Below are 14,507 nucleotides of genomic sequence, written 5' to 3' on the forward strand. Positions count from 1 at the left end.
ATAACCAGACCTGGGAGAGAGGTGCACTCAGGGCTCTGTCACAGTACATCAGGGTGGGTCCCCCTTGAGACCCGTTTACTCGGGACGAAACACTCTCTTTGTGATGCCAGAGGTTGTACATGTGTTTGCAAAACTATTTCATCTTTGACTACCGTGCTGGTGAGGATGCCCTGGGATCACAGGTTCTCTCTGGCACCCCAAGAGAGCATTATTTGGTCTATTTGGGAAACCCCATGCTGATGATGTACCCCTGTTGTGCGCTGTTTTGCGCTGAGCTGCGCACAAAGGTCCAACGAGCTGTTAGGAGGGAGCTGAGCCTTGCACCAGGGCGGGTGTGGGAAGGGGATGGGAGGCTTGGGGGTCTCCTCTAAAGAGCAGTGCACACTGCCTCAGGCCACAGTGGCATTGCTCAGGGTTTTGGCACAGGTCTGAATTTTCCCTCAGCAGCACCCCAGCCTTTCATCTGGAGTCTCGTGCCTTCCTCCTTCTCCCTCCCTCACACCGGGGTCTCAGCTCCGCTTGCAGGACAGCCCTGTGTGGAAACCAAATCCGTAAATCCCAGAGGCCTTACAAAACATGCCTTGTGTAAGCCCCTTCAGCCCTGCTCTGGTGCTTAGCCTGGCCCTGCCAGCTCCCCAAAATCCCCATCATGGTAAGAGCCCGGCCAAGCTCCTCCCCTGGGCTTGAGCACGGCTCCATCCTCTCCACATCTTCACGCAGCTCCCACAACCCTTGACCCAAAGAATTAAGGCTGCAAGGGCTCTCCTGCCCTATGTAGCTTCAGCATGCTGGGGCAACCCAGAAAACCCATTTTGCCATCCTGCTGCACCCACATGTGGACTGACCTTTGTTTCTCCCATATCCCGGGGCTCCCCTCCCTTCTGGGTCTGTGGCATCTCCCTGGGAGTGGAATGGGTTCCAGTTCCCAGAGCTCCGAGCAGTCAATCATCACTTGAGGGCATTGTAGAAATTTTGCTCGTGTCTTTTTTTTTTTTTTTTAAAGCTGAAAGGGGTCTTGTATGCATGCTGGTTTGGGAGGCCTCATAGGGGAGGAATTGGAGAGCCCAAGGAGCATCCTCTGCCATAGACCCATCCTGCAGCCAGACCCTGCCCGCATGAATTCACAGCAGGATCTTGCCAGGGTTTTTGGGGCAGAAGCTGGGATCCTGCTCACCCCGGGGAGCAGGCTGGGATGGCAGGCTGCCCACCACCTGCCTCTGCCCCTGCCCCGTGCTAATGAGCGAGTTACACAACAAGGAGCTTTTATACTTTGCTAATCGGGTCCGGCATCCAGCCCGCCTCTCCACGCACGCTCCGGCTGGCGGTGGAGCCCCAGCTCCCTCTTTCCCTCTCCTCAGCTGCCTTTTGTAATGTTTTAATGGGGTTTCTTTCCTGGGCTGGGCTGACTTAATTACAAAGCTGCAGTGAGTTGATGCCTTGTGACGGTCTAATCCCAACCCGGTGACTCTACAAAGCTTTCTCCCGGCTTCCTCGCTGCTCCACTCCGGCCTCGCCATCCCCGCTTCCATCTCAGCTCTGTGCACTGACCTGCTGAGGACAGTTCAGCTTTTCCTCTTCCTGGTGAGTATCCAGGACATTTTTCAGCTGAAAGAACTGCATTGAAGACCATCATCCAGCCCTCACTCAACCTGCCACCTCCAGAGCTTGAATTGGTTTTGATGCCTGGAACAAGGGGACGCCTATCCCTTTCCCAGGAGGTGGAGGGAAAGAGGATGCCCCTGGGAAATGGATGAGCTGGAGCCAAGCATCCCTCACACAGCCTGGGCTTGGAGCTGGTGCTACAGACAGGCAGGGGTAGATGCTGGAGGCAGGATGAAGGCAGCCCTCCTCCTCGTGGATGGGAACAAGGTGTTTCATCCAGACTGTGCTGGAAAGATGGTGAGAGGTTTACAGTCCAGCCTTGCAGTTGGTGGAGCAGTGAGACCTGAGAGTTTGGGAAATACTTTGGGGATGAGTATTTATTTTGGTAATATTATTTATTTTGGTAGCAGAAATAAAAGGATGAGCTGGCTGCCTGGCCAAAGTTCGATGCTCGCCTCTGCCAGTGTGAAGGTGGTTTGAGACCACCTGGGTGAGCTCAGGCTGAGATGCTCCCAGCCCAAAGAGGAAAGGCAGAGGGAGAAAAACATGTGAAGGTATCAGATGATCAATACACAGATTTTTAAGCTGCTTTTGCAAACATCCCTGGTGTTTCTCCAGGCTGCTCAGCCTCCTCGGGCAGGCAGAGATGCAGGCAGTAGGTGATGGAGCTGAGGAGGGTTGGGGGTATCCTCTGGACACCCACTTCTACCCCCGTCTGCGCAAGATGTCAGGGAATGGGGCATAAGGGGGGGCATGGAGACCATTTGGATCCATGCTGATTCCTCCTTCCCTCTGCCAGTGTCCTGCTGCCGACAGAAGACAGAGGACAACATGTCTGCAGTTGTGAGTACTGTCCCCACGCTGCCCCATCCTCTGGGCTCTGACCATGCCCTCCCTGCAGTGCTGGGATGGGGTGCACAGGGTGCACCTTAGTCCAAGCAGCACACAGTCCATCCCAACCCCAGTGCACTCCCTTGGGTTCATGTGTGGGGCCTCTCCCCTTCCCCGTAGCTCCCAAGGAGACTTGGGGAAGCTGGGGGGCTGTCTGGGGAGCCCCCACATCCTCTCCTCCCCCCAGACGGGCACGTTCCGGATCGTGTCGGAGGAGGAGCAGGCGCTGCGCTCCAAGCTGGAGCGCCTCACCACCAAGGACCACGGCCCCGTGTTTGGGAGGTGCGAGAAGATCCCCCCACACACCCTGCAGAAGGTGAGGCGGCTGTGGGGAACGGGGGGGCAGCTGCAGCCCGAGGCTCCTGCTCCCCAGGGGCCAGAGGAGACTCTCGACTGCCTCTTGTACTGGGGGGGATGCACTTACCAAAATGTCTCCAAGCTGGGGATTGAGTGACCCTGCCTCCGTAAGCTGGGATGCTGCAAGGAGCTTTACTGTCCTCCCCCAGATTTTGGGTGCCTCCACGACCCCCGGGGTGTTTTAGAATGTGTGTGTGTGTGGCATCACTGGGTCCCCTCTCTGCTCCCCCCAGGCAAAGGATGAGCTGAACGAGACGGAGGAGAAGAGGGAGGTGGCGGTGAAGGCGCTGCGGGAGCTGGTGCAGGAGCGGGCGGGCGGCGAGGACATTTGCCAGAAGGTGGCTGAGAAGGTGCAGGAGAGGGACGACTCCTTCTTGCTCCGCTTCATCCGTGCTCGCAAGTTCGATGTCCACAGAGCCTATGACCTGCTGAAAGGTGGGGAGGGGTCCTGGGCTGTGATGCTGTGTGAGGATGAGGGTACACATCCCCCAGCAGCTCCCAGTCCTGTGCTGGTGCCTCCTAGCCCAGACTGGAATGTGCTGGCAGAGCAGGACTCTGACATGGGAAGGGAATGAAGGGAGGGGATAAATAGAAAAAGTCAGGGTTTGAAGAGAGGGAATGAATAGAAAAAGTCAGGGTTGAGGGGCTTGGAAGGAGAAGGAAATAAATGAGGGTGACACCAGGCATCCTGCAGCACCAGGACAGTCCCATTCCTTACAAGTTTACCCAAGCAAAATGGAAAAAACCCTCACAGCTGGCTTGGGCTGCATCCCCTTGAGACCCCCATGCCCTGTACGTGCCCTACACTCCCCTCTCTGTACCTCTGTAAGGAGCCAGTTCTGCACCCTCCCGATGCTTCTGTGCATGGTGCCTGGGGGGCTCTGCACCCCTGGGGCACCTCTAGGTCTGGGGACAGGTTGGGGTGCTTGTGGCACCCTCTCCTCACACTGAGAGTGACCCATAGGCATGGAGGGGGAGCAGAAGAGCAGCCCAGAGGGTGGCTGCTGACTGGAACCTGCCTGGCTCCAGCTCTGCTCTTCTTTGTGTTAGCTTATGGGATAATGAGTTGTAATTATCAGTGCTGGCTCTCAGACGAGCTGTTTTGTTTGCCTGCATTCTCCCAGGATGAAATTCCTTATTTTGTGCCTGCAGGGTGCCAAGAGAGGGTAGATGGGGGTTTTCACCCAAACAGGGAGGAAGGGGAGAAGGGAAATGAGAGGGGGAAATTACTTTTATCTACTTGTTAAGGTGTTGGAGAGAAAGCAGGTGTGGGAGGCTCCTGGCAAGGGGAGGGGTAACACCAAGCATGCTGGGGCTGGTCTGCTGCTGAGCTTCTCTTTCCCGCTTTGCTGGAGGAGACCTGACCCATGTGGGCCGCAGGCAGAGCTTTCCACAGCTCTCAGGCTCAGCACTGACATCTCACCATCATCAGCCCGTCCCGTTCTGGCAGCTCCCCCAGCTTCCCGAGGCTGGGAAAGCAGCCAGTTTTCCCAATTGTTGCCTCTCTCCAGGCTACGTGAACTTCCGCCAGCAGTACCCCGAGCTGTTTGACAACCTGAGCCCCGAGGCCGTGCGCAGCACCATCGAGGCCGGCTACCCTGGCATCCTGGCCAGCAGGGACAAGTACGGACGGGTGGTGATGCTCTTCAACATCGAGAACTGGGATTACGAGGAGATCACCTTCGATGAGGTGAGCCCAACTCAGTGGTTGCTCCCACAGCAGTGGTCCTGCTTTTGGGCTTGTCCCGCTTGGCACATCTGAGCACATGCTCCTTACACACACACGTGCATCCGTCCAGCCATGCAGGTGGAAGTAAATCTGTAGTCCTTTGAATTTATCCTTTGAGGGAGCCTGGGAGAGCATGGTCTACCCCAAAGGATGCAGTGCAAGATGCATGCCAAATTCAGGGTTTGCATCCCCCAGCCCATGTAAGAGACAGCAGAAAGGCACCACACTGTTAAATCAAGGGCAGAGGAGGAAACCGAGGCCCAGGGATGGAAAGGGCTTCTTGGCAAAGAGGTTCCAAGCATGTAACTCACAGATTCTCATGGTTTCATTTTCTGCTCAGCTCTGAATCTGGTCTCAATGTATCACTGATCCAGATCTGATGCTCATGACTTGAAAAGAGAATGCGGTCACCCCCTCCCTGCTCTGAAATCTGGGGGCTGGCTGTGACAAGCAGGCTGGAGTCCAACAGACCCTGGATAACACTCCATGGGACTCTTCCTGAGTACCCCCTAGGGTTATGGGAGGTGAGACCTCATACAAGACCCTGCTGTCTCTCCTCTCTATTAGATCCTTCGTGCCTATTGTATTATCTTGGAGAAGCTGCTGGAGAACGAAGAGACCCAGATCAATGGGTTCTGCATCATTGAGAACTTCAAGGGCTTCACCATGCAGCAGGCATCAGGGATCAAACCCTCCGAGCTCAAGAAGATGGTGGACATGCTGCAGGTGAGGTGGCAAAGTCTGCACCCAGCAGTGGCAGAGGGGACCCTGGGGAAGCAGAGAGCTCAGAGAAGGGAGGTGGCAGGGCTAGCAGGGTTTGGGATTGCCACCATGCTGGAACAATGAGAAAGCATCGCAGAGAGGCTGTTTCCCATCACCCTCTCCCTAACTTGCCAGCTAATTGGCTTAACCCTGCAAAATATTCCCCACCCCATCTCCCTGCCTTCTCAAATGGCTGACCAGAAGCAGTACTACCACTCCTTGCAGCATCCAAGGGCATGGCCTGGAGGGCTTTCCTCATGAGCCTCTCAGCCCAGCCTGGTCCAGGCTGGATGGAGACTCACAGGTACTCCAGGATTTCTGCCCTTGGACCAAATGCCAAAGACACTCGGCTCTTCCCAGGGAAGGTCCTTCTCATGGAGTGGGAGCAGTGAGCTGTCTGGGAGGTTCTTCAGCTCCCTGGTACTCCTGAGGCTGGGATGGTTGATCCTCTGGGTCAGAACAGAAAAGGGTCATCAAATAGAGAAGGGGACATGGAGCAAGGAGAGCCATGGCAGTGCTGGTGTATCCATTGCTGGATCTGGGCAAGATCTGAGCAAAGGTAAGGTCACTGTCTGTAACCACCCATATCTGGGTTTGGGATCCTAGGACTCCTTCCCAGCGCGGTTCAAGGCCGTCCACTTCATCCACCAGCCTTGGTACTTCACCACCACCTACAACGTGGTCAAACCGTTCCTGAAGAGCAAACTGCTGGAGAGGGTGAGTGTGGGAAAGGGACCTGCAGGCCAAGGCATGTCCTTGGGTGAAACGGAGTGGCTGGGGAGAGCTGCCCTGGTCCTCTGCTGAGGGTCACTCCCATCTCCCTCCAGGTCTTTGTGCATGGCGAGGAGCTGGAATCCTTCTACCAGGAGATCGACGCTGACATCTTGCCAGCAGACTTTGGTGGCAACCTGCCCAAGTACGATGGCAAAGCAACTGCAGAGAAGCTCTTTGGGCCTCGCATCGAATCTGAGGACACAGCTCTCTAAAGCAGGAGCCTGCTGCCCTCCCCTGTACCACAGCACCTGAGGTGGCCCTCTAACCCCAGCCACCTCCCTCCTGTAGCATTGGTTGAGTGACTGCTCGTGCTGAAGCACCCTGGGCGCGTTGCTCCACGCCTGTCCCTCCTGTCCTCGCTCCAGGCAGAGGGCTGTCCCTCCCAGGCACAGCATCCTTCCCTCCAGAGCTGGTGGAGAAAGGAGGCCACCAGCCCTCTCCCACAGCATTTCCTGGAGCTGCGAGGGGAGGACAGGAGAATGTCTGCTCTGGGAAGGGAAGGGCTACAGTGAGGGAGAAATAAAGCGTTTAACAGCAGAGCTCTGCGGTCCCTCATGGTGAGGAACAGGGACACAGCTTTTTGGGTGTTGGCTGTGTTGCTGGTTCTAAGGAGATCAGGAGTACCAGCATTTGGCAGGAGACTCCTGTCCCCTCATCACTGACTACACTTTGGCAGTGGGACCAAGGAACTGCCCATCTCCATCCTCCCTGCATTCCAGATCAAGTCCCTTTCTTGCCTGAGAAAGGGCCCTCAGTTCTTTGTCATCTGCTCTAACCAGGGAAGAGAAAACAGATGCAAACAAAAACCCAATCAGTGTCCCATGTGGAGCTGTCTCTGCCTAATTCCTGCTTGGGCAGGGAGGAGAACAGAAGCTGCAGTAGCCGTTGAGACTAAGATATGGATTTCAATCACAAAACAATTGAAAGAAAAGCAGAATGTCCCCTCCTAAATCCTTCAAAAGCCTCAGTACAGTTGTTTCTCCTAGCACTGCACTGTGAAAGGGAGCTCATTCAGGGAAGCCCCACCAAAAGTCACCACGGAGGGCAAAGGATGGTACCTGTGCAGCAAACAAGCTGCACCTGACACTAATTACACCTTAGGGTAATTCAGGTGGGGAAGAGGGAGGAATAAGTAGCTGTCCCAGGCAAGGGAGTCTGTTTTGGTTCATGAACCAGGCATCTCCTCCAAAGAGCCAACTGGGCACCCATTCCCAGACCATCTCCTCCCTTGGCCAGCAGCAGGGCTCAGAGAGGAACAAGTTCCTGGTCTCTGCCCAGGTTACCTTCTCCCTGAGCCTGGTCCCACAGTGGGTCCTGTCCCCTCTCCCAGCTCCACACAGGTCCTTTTCATCAGCCAGATTAGCCCCCCCCCACCCAAAGCTGCCTGAGGTGGAGGGTGCTGACAAGAGCCACATTCATCAGGGCACTGGCTCAGGCGCAAACCAAACAGGACAGCAGCTCTGAAGCCACAGGGAGGACAGGGTCTGTCTGGGGTTAGATGTTTGCTCCAGCCTTAGCTGCTTGCTGAGTCCATGTATGGAGAGTCCCAAAGCCTGAGGCTGTGCCAACCTTGTGGAAGAGTCCAGAGACAGAGCAAAAGGCACTTCTCCACCTCCTTTGGCTCCTTTCTGTACCTGGAGCCATCCCAAGGAAACCACGTGTGACAACCCTGCAAGCATCAGGCCAGTGCAAACACAACAGCACAGCTTGCCTGGGAGGCAGAGCAATTGCAGCTTGTGGAAACAGAACAAGGGAAAAAAAAACCCATCCACACAGACAGGAGTGTCATATTGCTGCCCCAGGGGTTTAGACTGGGATAGTCACAGCTCTTGGGAGGTGCCTGTGGCTGCTCACCCCTCCTGTGACAATTTGTCAGCCAGCAGCTTGCTTTGATGGGGAGACAGAGAACAGCACAGCAGAGCTGAGAGCAGAGCGACTGACCAAGGCAGGAAGGAGTTCTGAAGTGGATCTAACCACTAACCACTAACTCACAACAGCCAATAAATTACAGATGAAGCCCACTGTGTCCCACAAAGCACCCAGTCCAGCTGCCCCAGCAGGTCACCAGTCCCAGTTACCCTCCACAACTCCCTCCCTTGGGCTGTAGGTAATAAACCACACAGTGGAGAGTTGTCAGGGGCAGCTGAGCAGTGCTTTTGCCAGGGCTTTTGTATGCTCTAGGCTCGAAGATGTCACTGTCCTGGCCAGAGATGCTGGTTTGTGTTTCTTCTGCCAGCAGCTCAAAGATTAAGAAATGCACTTGCTCTCACAGAGGGAAAAATGACAGATGTTCTATTCCACTGGCAAAAATAACTCATTTTCAGTAGTTTCACGGCAGATGTGCTTTTTTAAGCCAATGCTACACCCATTCTCCATGAGAGTGGCATCAAAGATCTCTTCTTGGCCAGAAGACAAAAAGGACACAGGAAAGGCTTGAGCACCACGAGTGCTTGTATCACCTGCCCCCCAGCCAGCTCCCCAAGCTGGGCCTCAGGGAAGACTGAGAGCCTCTGCCAACACATGGAACTTCACACACTGGCACTAGCTGTAGCACTGACTTCAATAAGTCCTTTATTTTTAAATAAAGAAACCCCACTGAATCAAAGATAACAAAATTACATTTTGTTTTGCAATGACTTCCATTTTACACCACACAAGAACAAAAATTAAAGAAAAAATCAAAGACAGTTTTATATATATTTATATATAATTTTAAAGGTAAACATCAGCAGATATAGAAAAATTGCATTGCTAGTTGCAAATCATCTCCCCTGCAGCTCTCAGCTCCAGAGAATCTGACTCAGAACATGGCAGCAGGGAGGGTGTCTCAATATACAGGCTTCTTTAGGGCAGCATTTAGAGATAGTTACAGAATATAATTTTGCCAAATTGAAAATCTTTTCATAGTCAACTGCTCACCGAGAACACTGGAAATCGCTCTGCCTGTTCTAACACAGCTGCATGAGAAAAACAAGGGCACAGGTCTCCCCAAGCTCTTTACACACCTTTTTGTCTAGGAACTTTCAGAGAAAGAGGTTATGCTTTCTCAAGAAGAATGATTAGAGATCTGTCACTAGGAATTACAGTCAAGCTGTCATGTAGCAATGACACAATATGCCCCTTTGGAAAGTTGTTGACTTGGGCAAAGCAGTAGGATTTGGTTATAACAAATACAAATGGATTTTATTTGGCTTTTTTTTAAGACTTTCCAGTTGGCAGGGACCATGAGATGGGTCAATATCCCAGCAGAACTATAGTGGAGATCCAAGAAGAAAATCCCATATCTCCTCTCTGGTCATGCAAGAACTTGGATTCCATTGGAAGCTGGTCAGTCAGACCAGAGCAAAGGGGCTTTGTGCCACCTTGTACAGATGTTCAGCATAACTCCAGAGACCTTTCCAGCACAGCATAGAAAGCTGGCAACTGCTCTGACTCATTGGTGGCACTTGTGCCTAAGGTCCCCTGACAGCTGAGGAAGTCCAGCCAGTGTCACTCCCACTGCCAGTGAGAAGAGGGTACAGAAACAGGGCACCCTCCCTTGGGCTGGTGCTGCTCTGAGGCATTTTAAGCTTGGAGAAAAATCATAAAGTCAAGAAGGGCTGTTTGCTTTTCACCTAGAAGCCATGGAAGAGACACTGCTTTGAGTCACTGTGGCTCCAGCACCTTCCCAAATGAACCAACCCCCATCAGGGATACGGACACATGGAGTATGACTCAAGCCAGAAACAAGATGTTCTTTACAATAAGTGACTTACACAGGCAGCACAAGGCTTAGGCCTTCTCTGGTCTCACAAAAAAAACAAAAAAAAACCAAACAAAAAAAACCAAAAACAAAAACACAAACAAAAAAAACCCCTGAAGGATTTCATTAAGCTTTAGACAAGCATAGTACTTCCAGAAAAACTTGGAAGCAATCCAGGTGACTAAACTGGCAATTACGTCCTGAAGATGGTACTCTCTGCTCTTTCCTTTGAGATGTAGCCACTTGAGCAATTTACCTCCAGCTGTGCTGCTAGAGTGTTAATAGACAAAAACTTTGGGATTGCAAGATAACAAGTCCCATATTAAACAAAGCAAACCCTGCTTCTATGACTCAATTCCTACTGCTAAAGGAGCAGAGAGCTGAAAGTGATCCACTGCTTATATACATTGTTATTTTCAGCCTTGAAACTGACTGTAGCCAGTTGTAGGCTGCCCATAAAGGTCCTTGAAGTCAGCACTCAGTTGTGCTGTGTGCATCACTGGTGTGTCTCAGTAATAGTGTCTGAAAATTCATTTACCAAAAAGCAAAGCCCCAAAAGCTCTGACAGAGCTGTTACTGAAGTCTCTAGATATGCTGATGTCAAGGGAGGAGGAGGAAAAGGGCAAGGCACCACGTGTCAAAGGGCTGTGGTCTAGGAACTTGTGACAGACCCAGGACAGATGACACACAGGTAGCTTGGCTAAATTCAGTACTGGAGTTAATAGTTCCCAACATTTTTACTTAATGCCCTGTCTTTGTAACCCATATCTTCATAAACAGGAACTGCAGAAAAACACTCAGGAAAAGGATTGCAGGGAAGTTCACTGATTGCCTTTACAGTGCAACTACAACACTGCCAGACTCACCTGAAAACACCTTGATTTAGAACAAAGGGACAATTAAAAATGCTGGCAGAGCTCTTGTAGTGGAAGCTGAAGTTCCTTGTGTTCAGTCAGAGCAAGTCTGAGCTGCTTATTTACCATCTTCAGATATCTCCAGAAAAATGGCAAAGGTGATGGTTGGACCAGCCTAACCATCAAAGAGTAATTGTTCTGCAACTTGCTGTCTGATTGAGAGGGTCCTCAGGGTTCGTGTTCAAGTGCTACTTACATTCAGTGATGGGGAAGGTGTGTTTACCATGAGACCACCCATGGAAGAGCTCTCCTAACGATTTTTCTAATCCCAGTTTGAAACTAAGCAGGGCACATGTCAGATTCACCATGCTGTAATCATGAACTGCTCTATCAGACCACACTGCAATGATCTACAAGTGCACACTTCAGCAGCCTCATGTGTTTTGACAAGAGATGAAAGACTTCACCTCTAAGACTGAAAAATTCAGACTGCATTTAAGGCTGGGTTCACCGGGCAAATAAAGACCACCTGGCCACATAACAAGAATAGTATTGCCTTCTTTTGGGAGAGAAGAGTATTTCAGATTAGGACTGGACAAAGCCACATGTATCACTAGGTATCAATTATACATCATTGTCAGTAGCAAGATTTAATACATAATTTAGATAACATGAACTGCAGCTTAATTCTCTCCTAGTTCCCCAAGACCTCTAAGTGACTGCTGCAAGTCTGACTACAAGTCTTGCTTTGAAAGAAGCAAAGAAGCATCAAATTTGTTGAGATGGAGAGAACAGGTTTGTTTTTTTGTTTTGTTTTTGTTTTTTTTTTACACTGCTTCCACCTACAGGCTTAATAAGCTGAACCTCAAGCTCCAGAAACCTTGCACAAAAAAGCCACAACGAAAGCTGTCCTTCCCCAAATAAACCAGACTCAGTCAAGTCACAAGTGATTGGAACAGTTTCAAATTCAAGAGCAAAACCAGGGCAAAGGAGCAAGACAGAGATCCACGGTACTTCTGTAGTGGAGAGTTTCAGAAAGTCCACAGCATTGGCACTGCTGAAGTATGAAGGCTTGGGTTTGTGGGGTAGGAAGGAGTACTTCTCAGAAAGGCTCTCCAAGTTTAAAGAAAAATCTCTACTTGATTAGACAAAGCTACAGCTCCTCCTGCTTTGAGAACTGTCCAGTTGCTCACCTCATTTTGGGAGACTTAGACACCTAAATTTATACTGTATCTACTTGATGTGTACATGTGTTGTTTACACTCCACTTCTGCTGAAGCGAGAAGATATTTAAGTCATACCCAATGAATATTACATGAACACTACTTAAGGAAAAAAACCCCAAAATGTCTTTTATGACATACTTTAGTGATGCAGTATGAATAAGAACATAACACAGAGACAAGATATCCATCAGCTAAGAATATCCTTGCTAACTGATGCCCTAAAATAGTTCTAAAGGAACAGCCACTAGCACAGCCAAATCTTGCTGTAGCTTTACTTAGTTTCATCTTCTCTTTGAAGAAAAAAAAGAAGCCCAATTTACTGACTAGGAGAAATGTGCAGATATCCACAGTTCATCATGGATCACAGGCCAAGGTGTTTGGCCTAAGGCAAATGAAAGGAATTTCCTGATATGACAATGCATCTTTGCTACAATAGTTAATTATTGCTTTATTCAAATGAAACCCCACCTACTCAACCTACTGAAGTTCAGGGACAGGGCAGTCCAGCAGGCTTGTTCCCCAGGTTTGTTGTTACCAGACTGAAGACTTGCAGCTTGTTTCACCCTTAAGCTATAAATTAAAGTGCCTGGAACACAGACCAAGGCTGAAGCAATAAAGTGCTGATGAGGGAAGTTTTGACAGGAAAAAAGAACTTCACTGACACTGTGATAAAGAAACCCTATGGATGGATTAATGACACTACAATACTGAGAGAACAAACAGTAAGGAAAAAAAAAAAAGATTTTTACCACTAGTTTAAGTCTCCAGATTGTCATGGGACAACTTTCCTTTAATAACTATCTTGGCACAGACCATAGCTGCCACTTGAGGGAAAAGCACAGGTGAGTAGCCAGCTTTCCTGCAAACAGCTTTCACACTTCACTTTGCACATTAGAACTAGAAGGGGATGTCTGGTTGTGGAAAATAAATTCTAGTGAGAAAGAGCCCAGTGTCTTACTGGAGCCAGTAATCCTACAGCATTACACAGATCTGGAAGTAGTCAGCCATGCAAAGATGTCATTTCAGTTGCACAGGGCTGGGGACACCAATTCCACATCAACTGTAAGGCAAGTCACGTGCCTCAAACCCACTCGATGCTCTCCAAGTGAACAGGAAGTATTTTGGTATTATTTACCCTGACATAAGGGGAGTAAATCTAAATAGATACACCCTACTCCCCCACCAATTAATCCCTAAGAGAGTACAATAACTCTCCATAAAATATTCTTTCAAGCAAATTGAGCTCACAGAAGAAATCCTGCAGATTCTTAATCATGGGTTTCCATTTGAAAGCCAGAGCCAGCTTTAAAAAGACCCAGGTCAAACAAAGAATCCAGTACTGAAAAGAGAACAGTATTTAAAAAGAGGCAAAGATGACAAGAAGGTGACTGATCAGGTCCTGAAGTGAGAACATGTTTACATAGAAACATTAACTGGCATTACCAGGCTGCAGCTTTTCTCTACTTGGAGACGCAGCACAAAGCCACCCCAATCCACTCACACCTCAAGCATGGAGAAGTTGAATAAAGTGATTCACTTGTGCAAGTGCATTTCTAGGTGCTAAAAGGTTTCCCTTGAGATGGTGCAAAGCTGACACTACACTTGCAGTCAGGCATCTGTTTTTTCAAGCCACACTGAAGTGACTTACAGGCTGAACCACACACTGGCTTGTGGCTTCGTACAGGGATTTTCCAGCACCCAGACAAGAAAAGAGCCACAGTCATCCCATCATCTACACCTAAACAAATGCTGCAGATCAAATTTTTGACCAGCAGGTAAAGAGATTTTGACATGTGAAACTTCTGCTATATTAGAGCAAGCAGTCTTTAGCTCAGTAGCCCTGTAACAAGCTACAGACAGCAACCCAATTCTTCAAGCAGAGCAGTAAATTACAAATCCGCATGACTGGATATCCAAAGAGGTTCTGACCAGATGTTAACCTCTTCTTTAACTCAATTTTGGAAAAACACATGGTGATCAAACCCCAGCCACAGGATATCAAGGAGAATGGAAACCTGAAGCAGCAGGTGAGGGAACAAGATGTTCCCAAACAGAGAGATATACTGAAGTGATCCAGAGTCTTTGGGTTGATTACTCCTGGCCAGACACAGCCTGCTCAGCATCTGAGCAGTGAGGCTTTGTCTTCTCCCACTGGCAGATGGCATTGGCATACTGTACCACGAGCTTATCCATCCAGGTAAGAGGTTCTGGGAACAGCACAGACCCCTCAAAAAATCCCAGGTGGCCTCCATGAAGGGGCAGCACATGCATGACATTCTCTTTTTTCTCTGTAAAAGAAAAAGAGGCAGAAAGTTCCAGTATAACATCTTCAAGCTGAGAATGAAAGCATCGTGAGTTGCCAGGACAAAGGCTGCCCAAGAGGTGCTGCTGACTGGGCCCTAACAGCAATACCTGTACTGCTGTAAAATGGTCATTCTTTAACAGATGAGCACTTTTAACTCGCATCCACTGGAACCAGGACTGCTTGCATGATGCCAAGCTGCACTAAGCTCTATCAGTGCATCAGCCATCTTGGTGCATGGACAGTGAAAAACTCTGAGCTTGCTTCT

The 14,507-nt window shown here is 50.0% G+C and overlaps 2 protein-coding genes across 3 annotated transcripts in view; one reads left to right on the forward strand and one right to left on the reverse strand.

The window, feature by feature from the left end:
- Window positions 1-1,392: 1,392 nt before the first annotated feature.
- Window positions 1,393-6,608, forward strand: RLBP1 (retinaldehyde binding protein 1). The gene is made up of 8 exons (XM_053988585.1): window positions 1,393-1,581; window positions 2,402-2,445; window positions 2,681-2,809; window positions 3,084-3,285; window positions 4,362-4,540; window positions 5,147-5,305; window positions 5,948-6,058; window positions 6,169-6,608. The coding sequence occupies exons 2-8, from the start codon at window positions 2,434-2,436 to the stop codon at window positions 6,325-6,327; spliced, it is 951 nt and encodes a 316-aa protein (XP_053844560.1). The 5' UTR covers window positions 1,393-1,581; window positions 2,402-2,433; the 3' UTR covers window positions 6,328-6,608.
- A 2,048-nt stretch (window positions 6,609-8,656) lies between these two features.
- The window catches only part of ABHD2 (abhydrolase domain containing 2, acylglycerol lipase), a 37,452-nt gene continuing 31,601 nt past the window's right edge, over window positions 8,657-14,507 (reverse strand). For both annotated transcript variants that reach the window (XM_053988396.1, XM_053988395.1), the window contains exon 11: window positions 8,657-14,225. In XM_053988396.1, coding sequence (XP_053844371.1) covers window positions 14,029-14,225 — 197 coding nt within the window. In that variant the 3' untranslated portion in view covers window positions 8,657-14,028. The remainder of the gene's footprint in view (window positions 14,226-14,507) is intronic.

Source organism: Vidua macroura, chromosome 12 (assembly GCF_024509145.1).
Source record: "Vidua macroura isolate BioBank_ID:100142 chromosome 12, ASM2450914v1, whole genome shotgun sequence".
NCBI classification, from domain to species: Eukaryota; Metazoa; Chordata; class Aves; order Passeriformes; family Viduidae; genus Vidua; species Vidua macroura.

Bases quoted from the DNA above. Each gene is read 5' to 3' on its own strand.
- RLBP1 (XM_053988585.1), top strand. The intron at 4,541-5,146 runs GTGAGCCCAACT...CCTCTCTATTAG, and splicing joins AGGAGATCACCTTCGATGAG to ATCCTTCGTGCCTATTGTAT. The intron at 5,306-5,947 runs GTGAGGTGGCAA...TTGGGATCCTAG, and splicing joins AGATGGTGGACATGCTGCAG to GACTCCTTCCCAGCGCGGTT.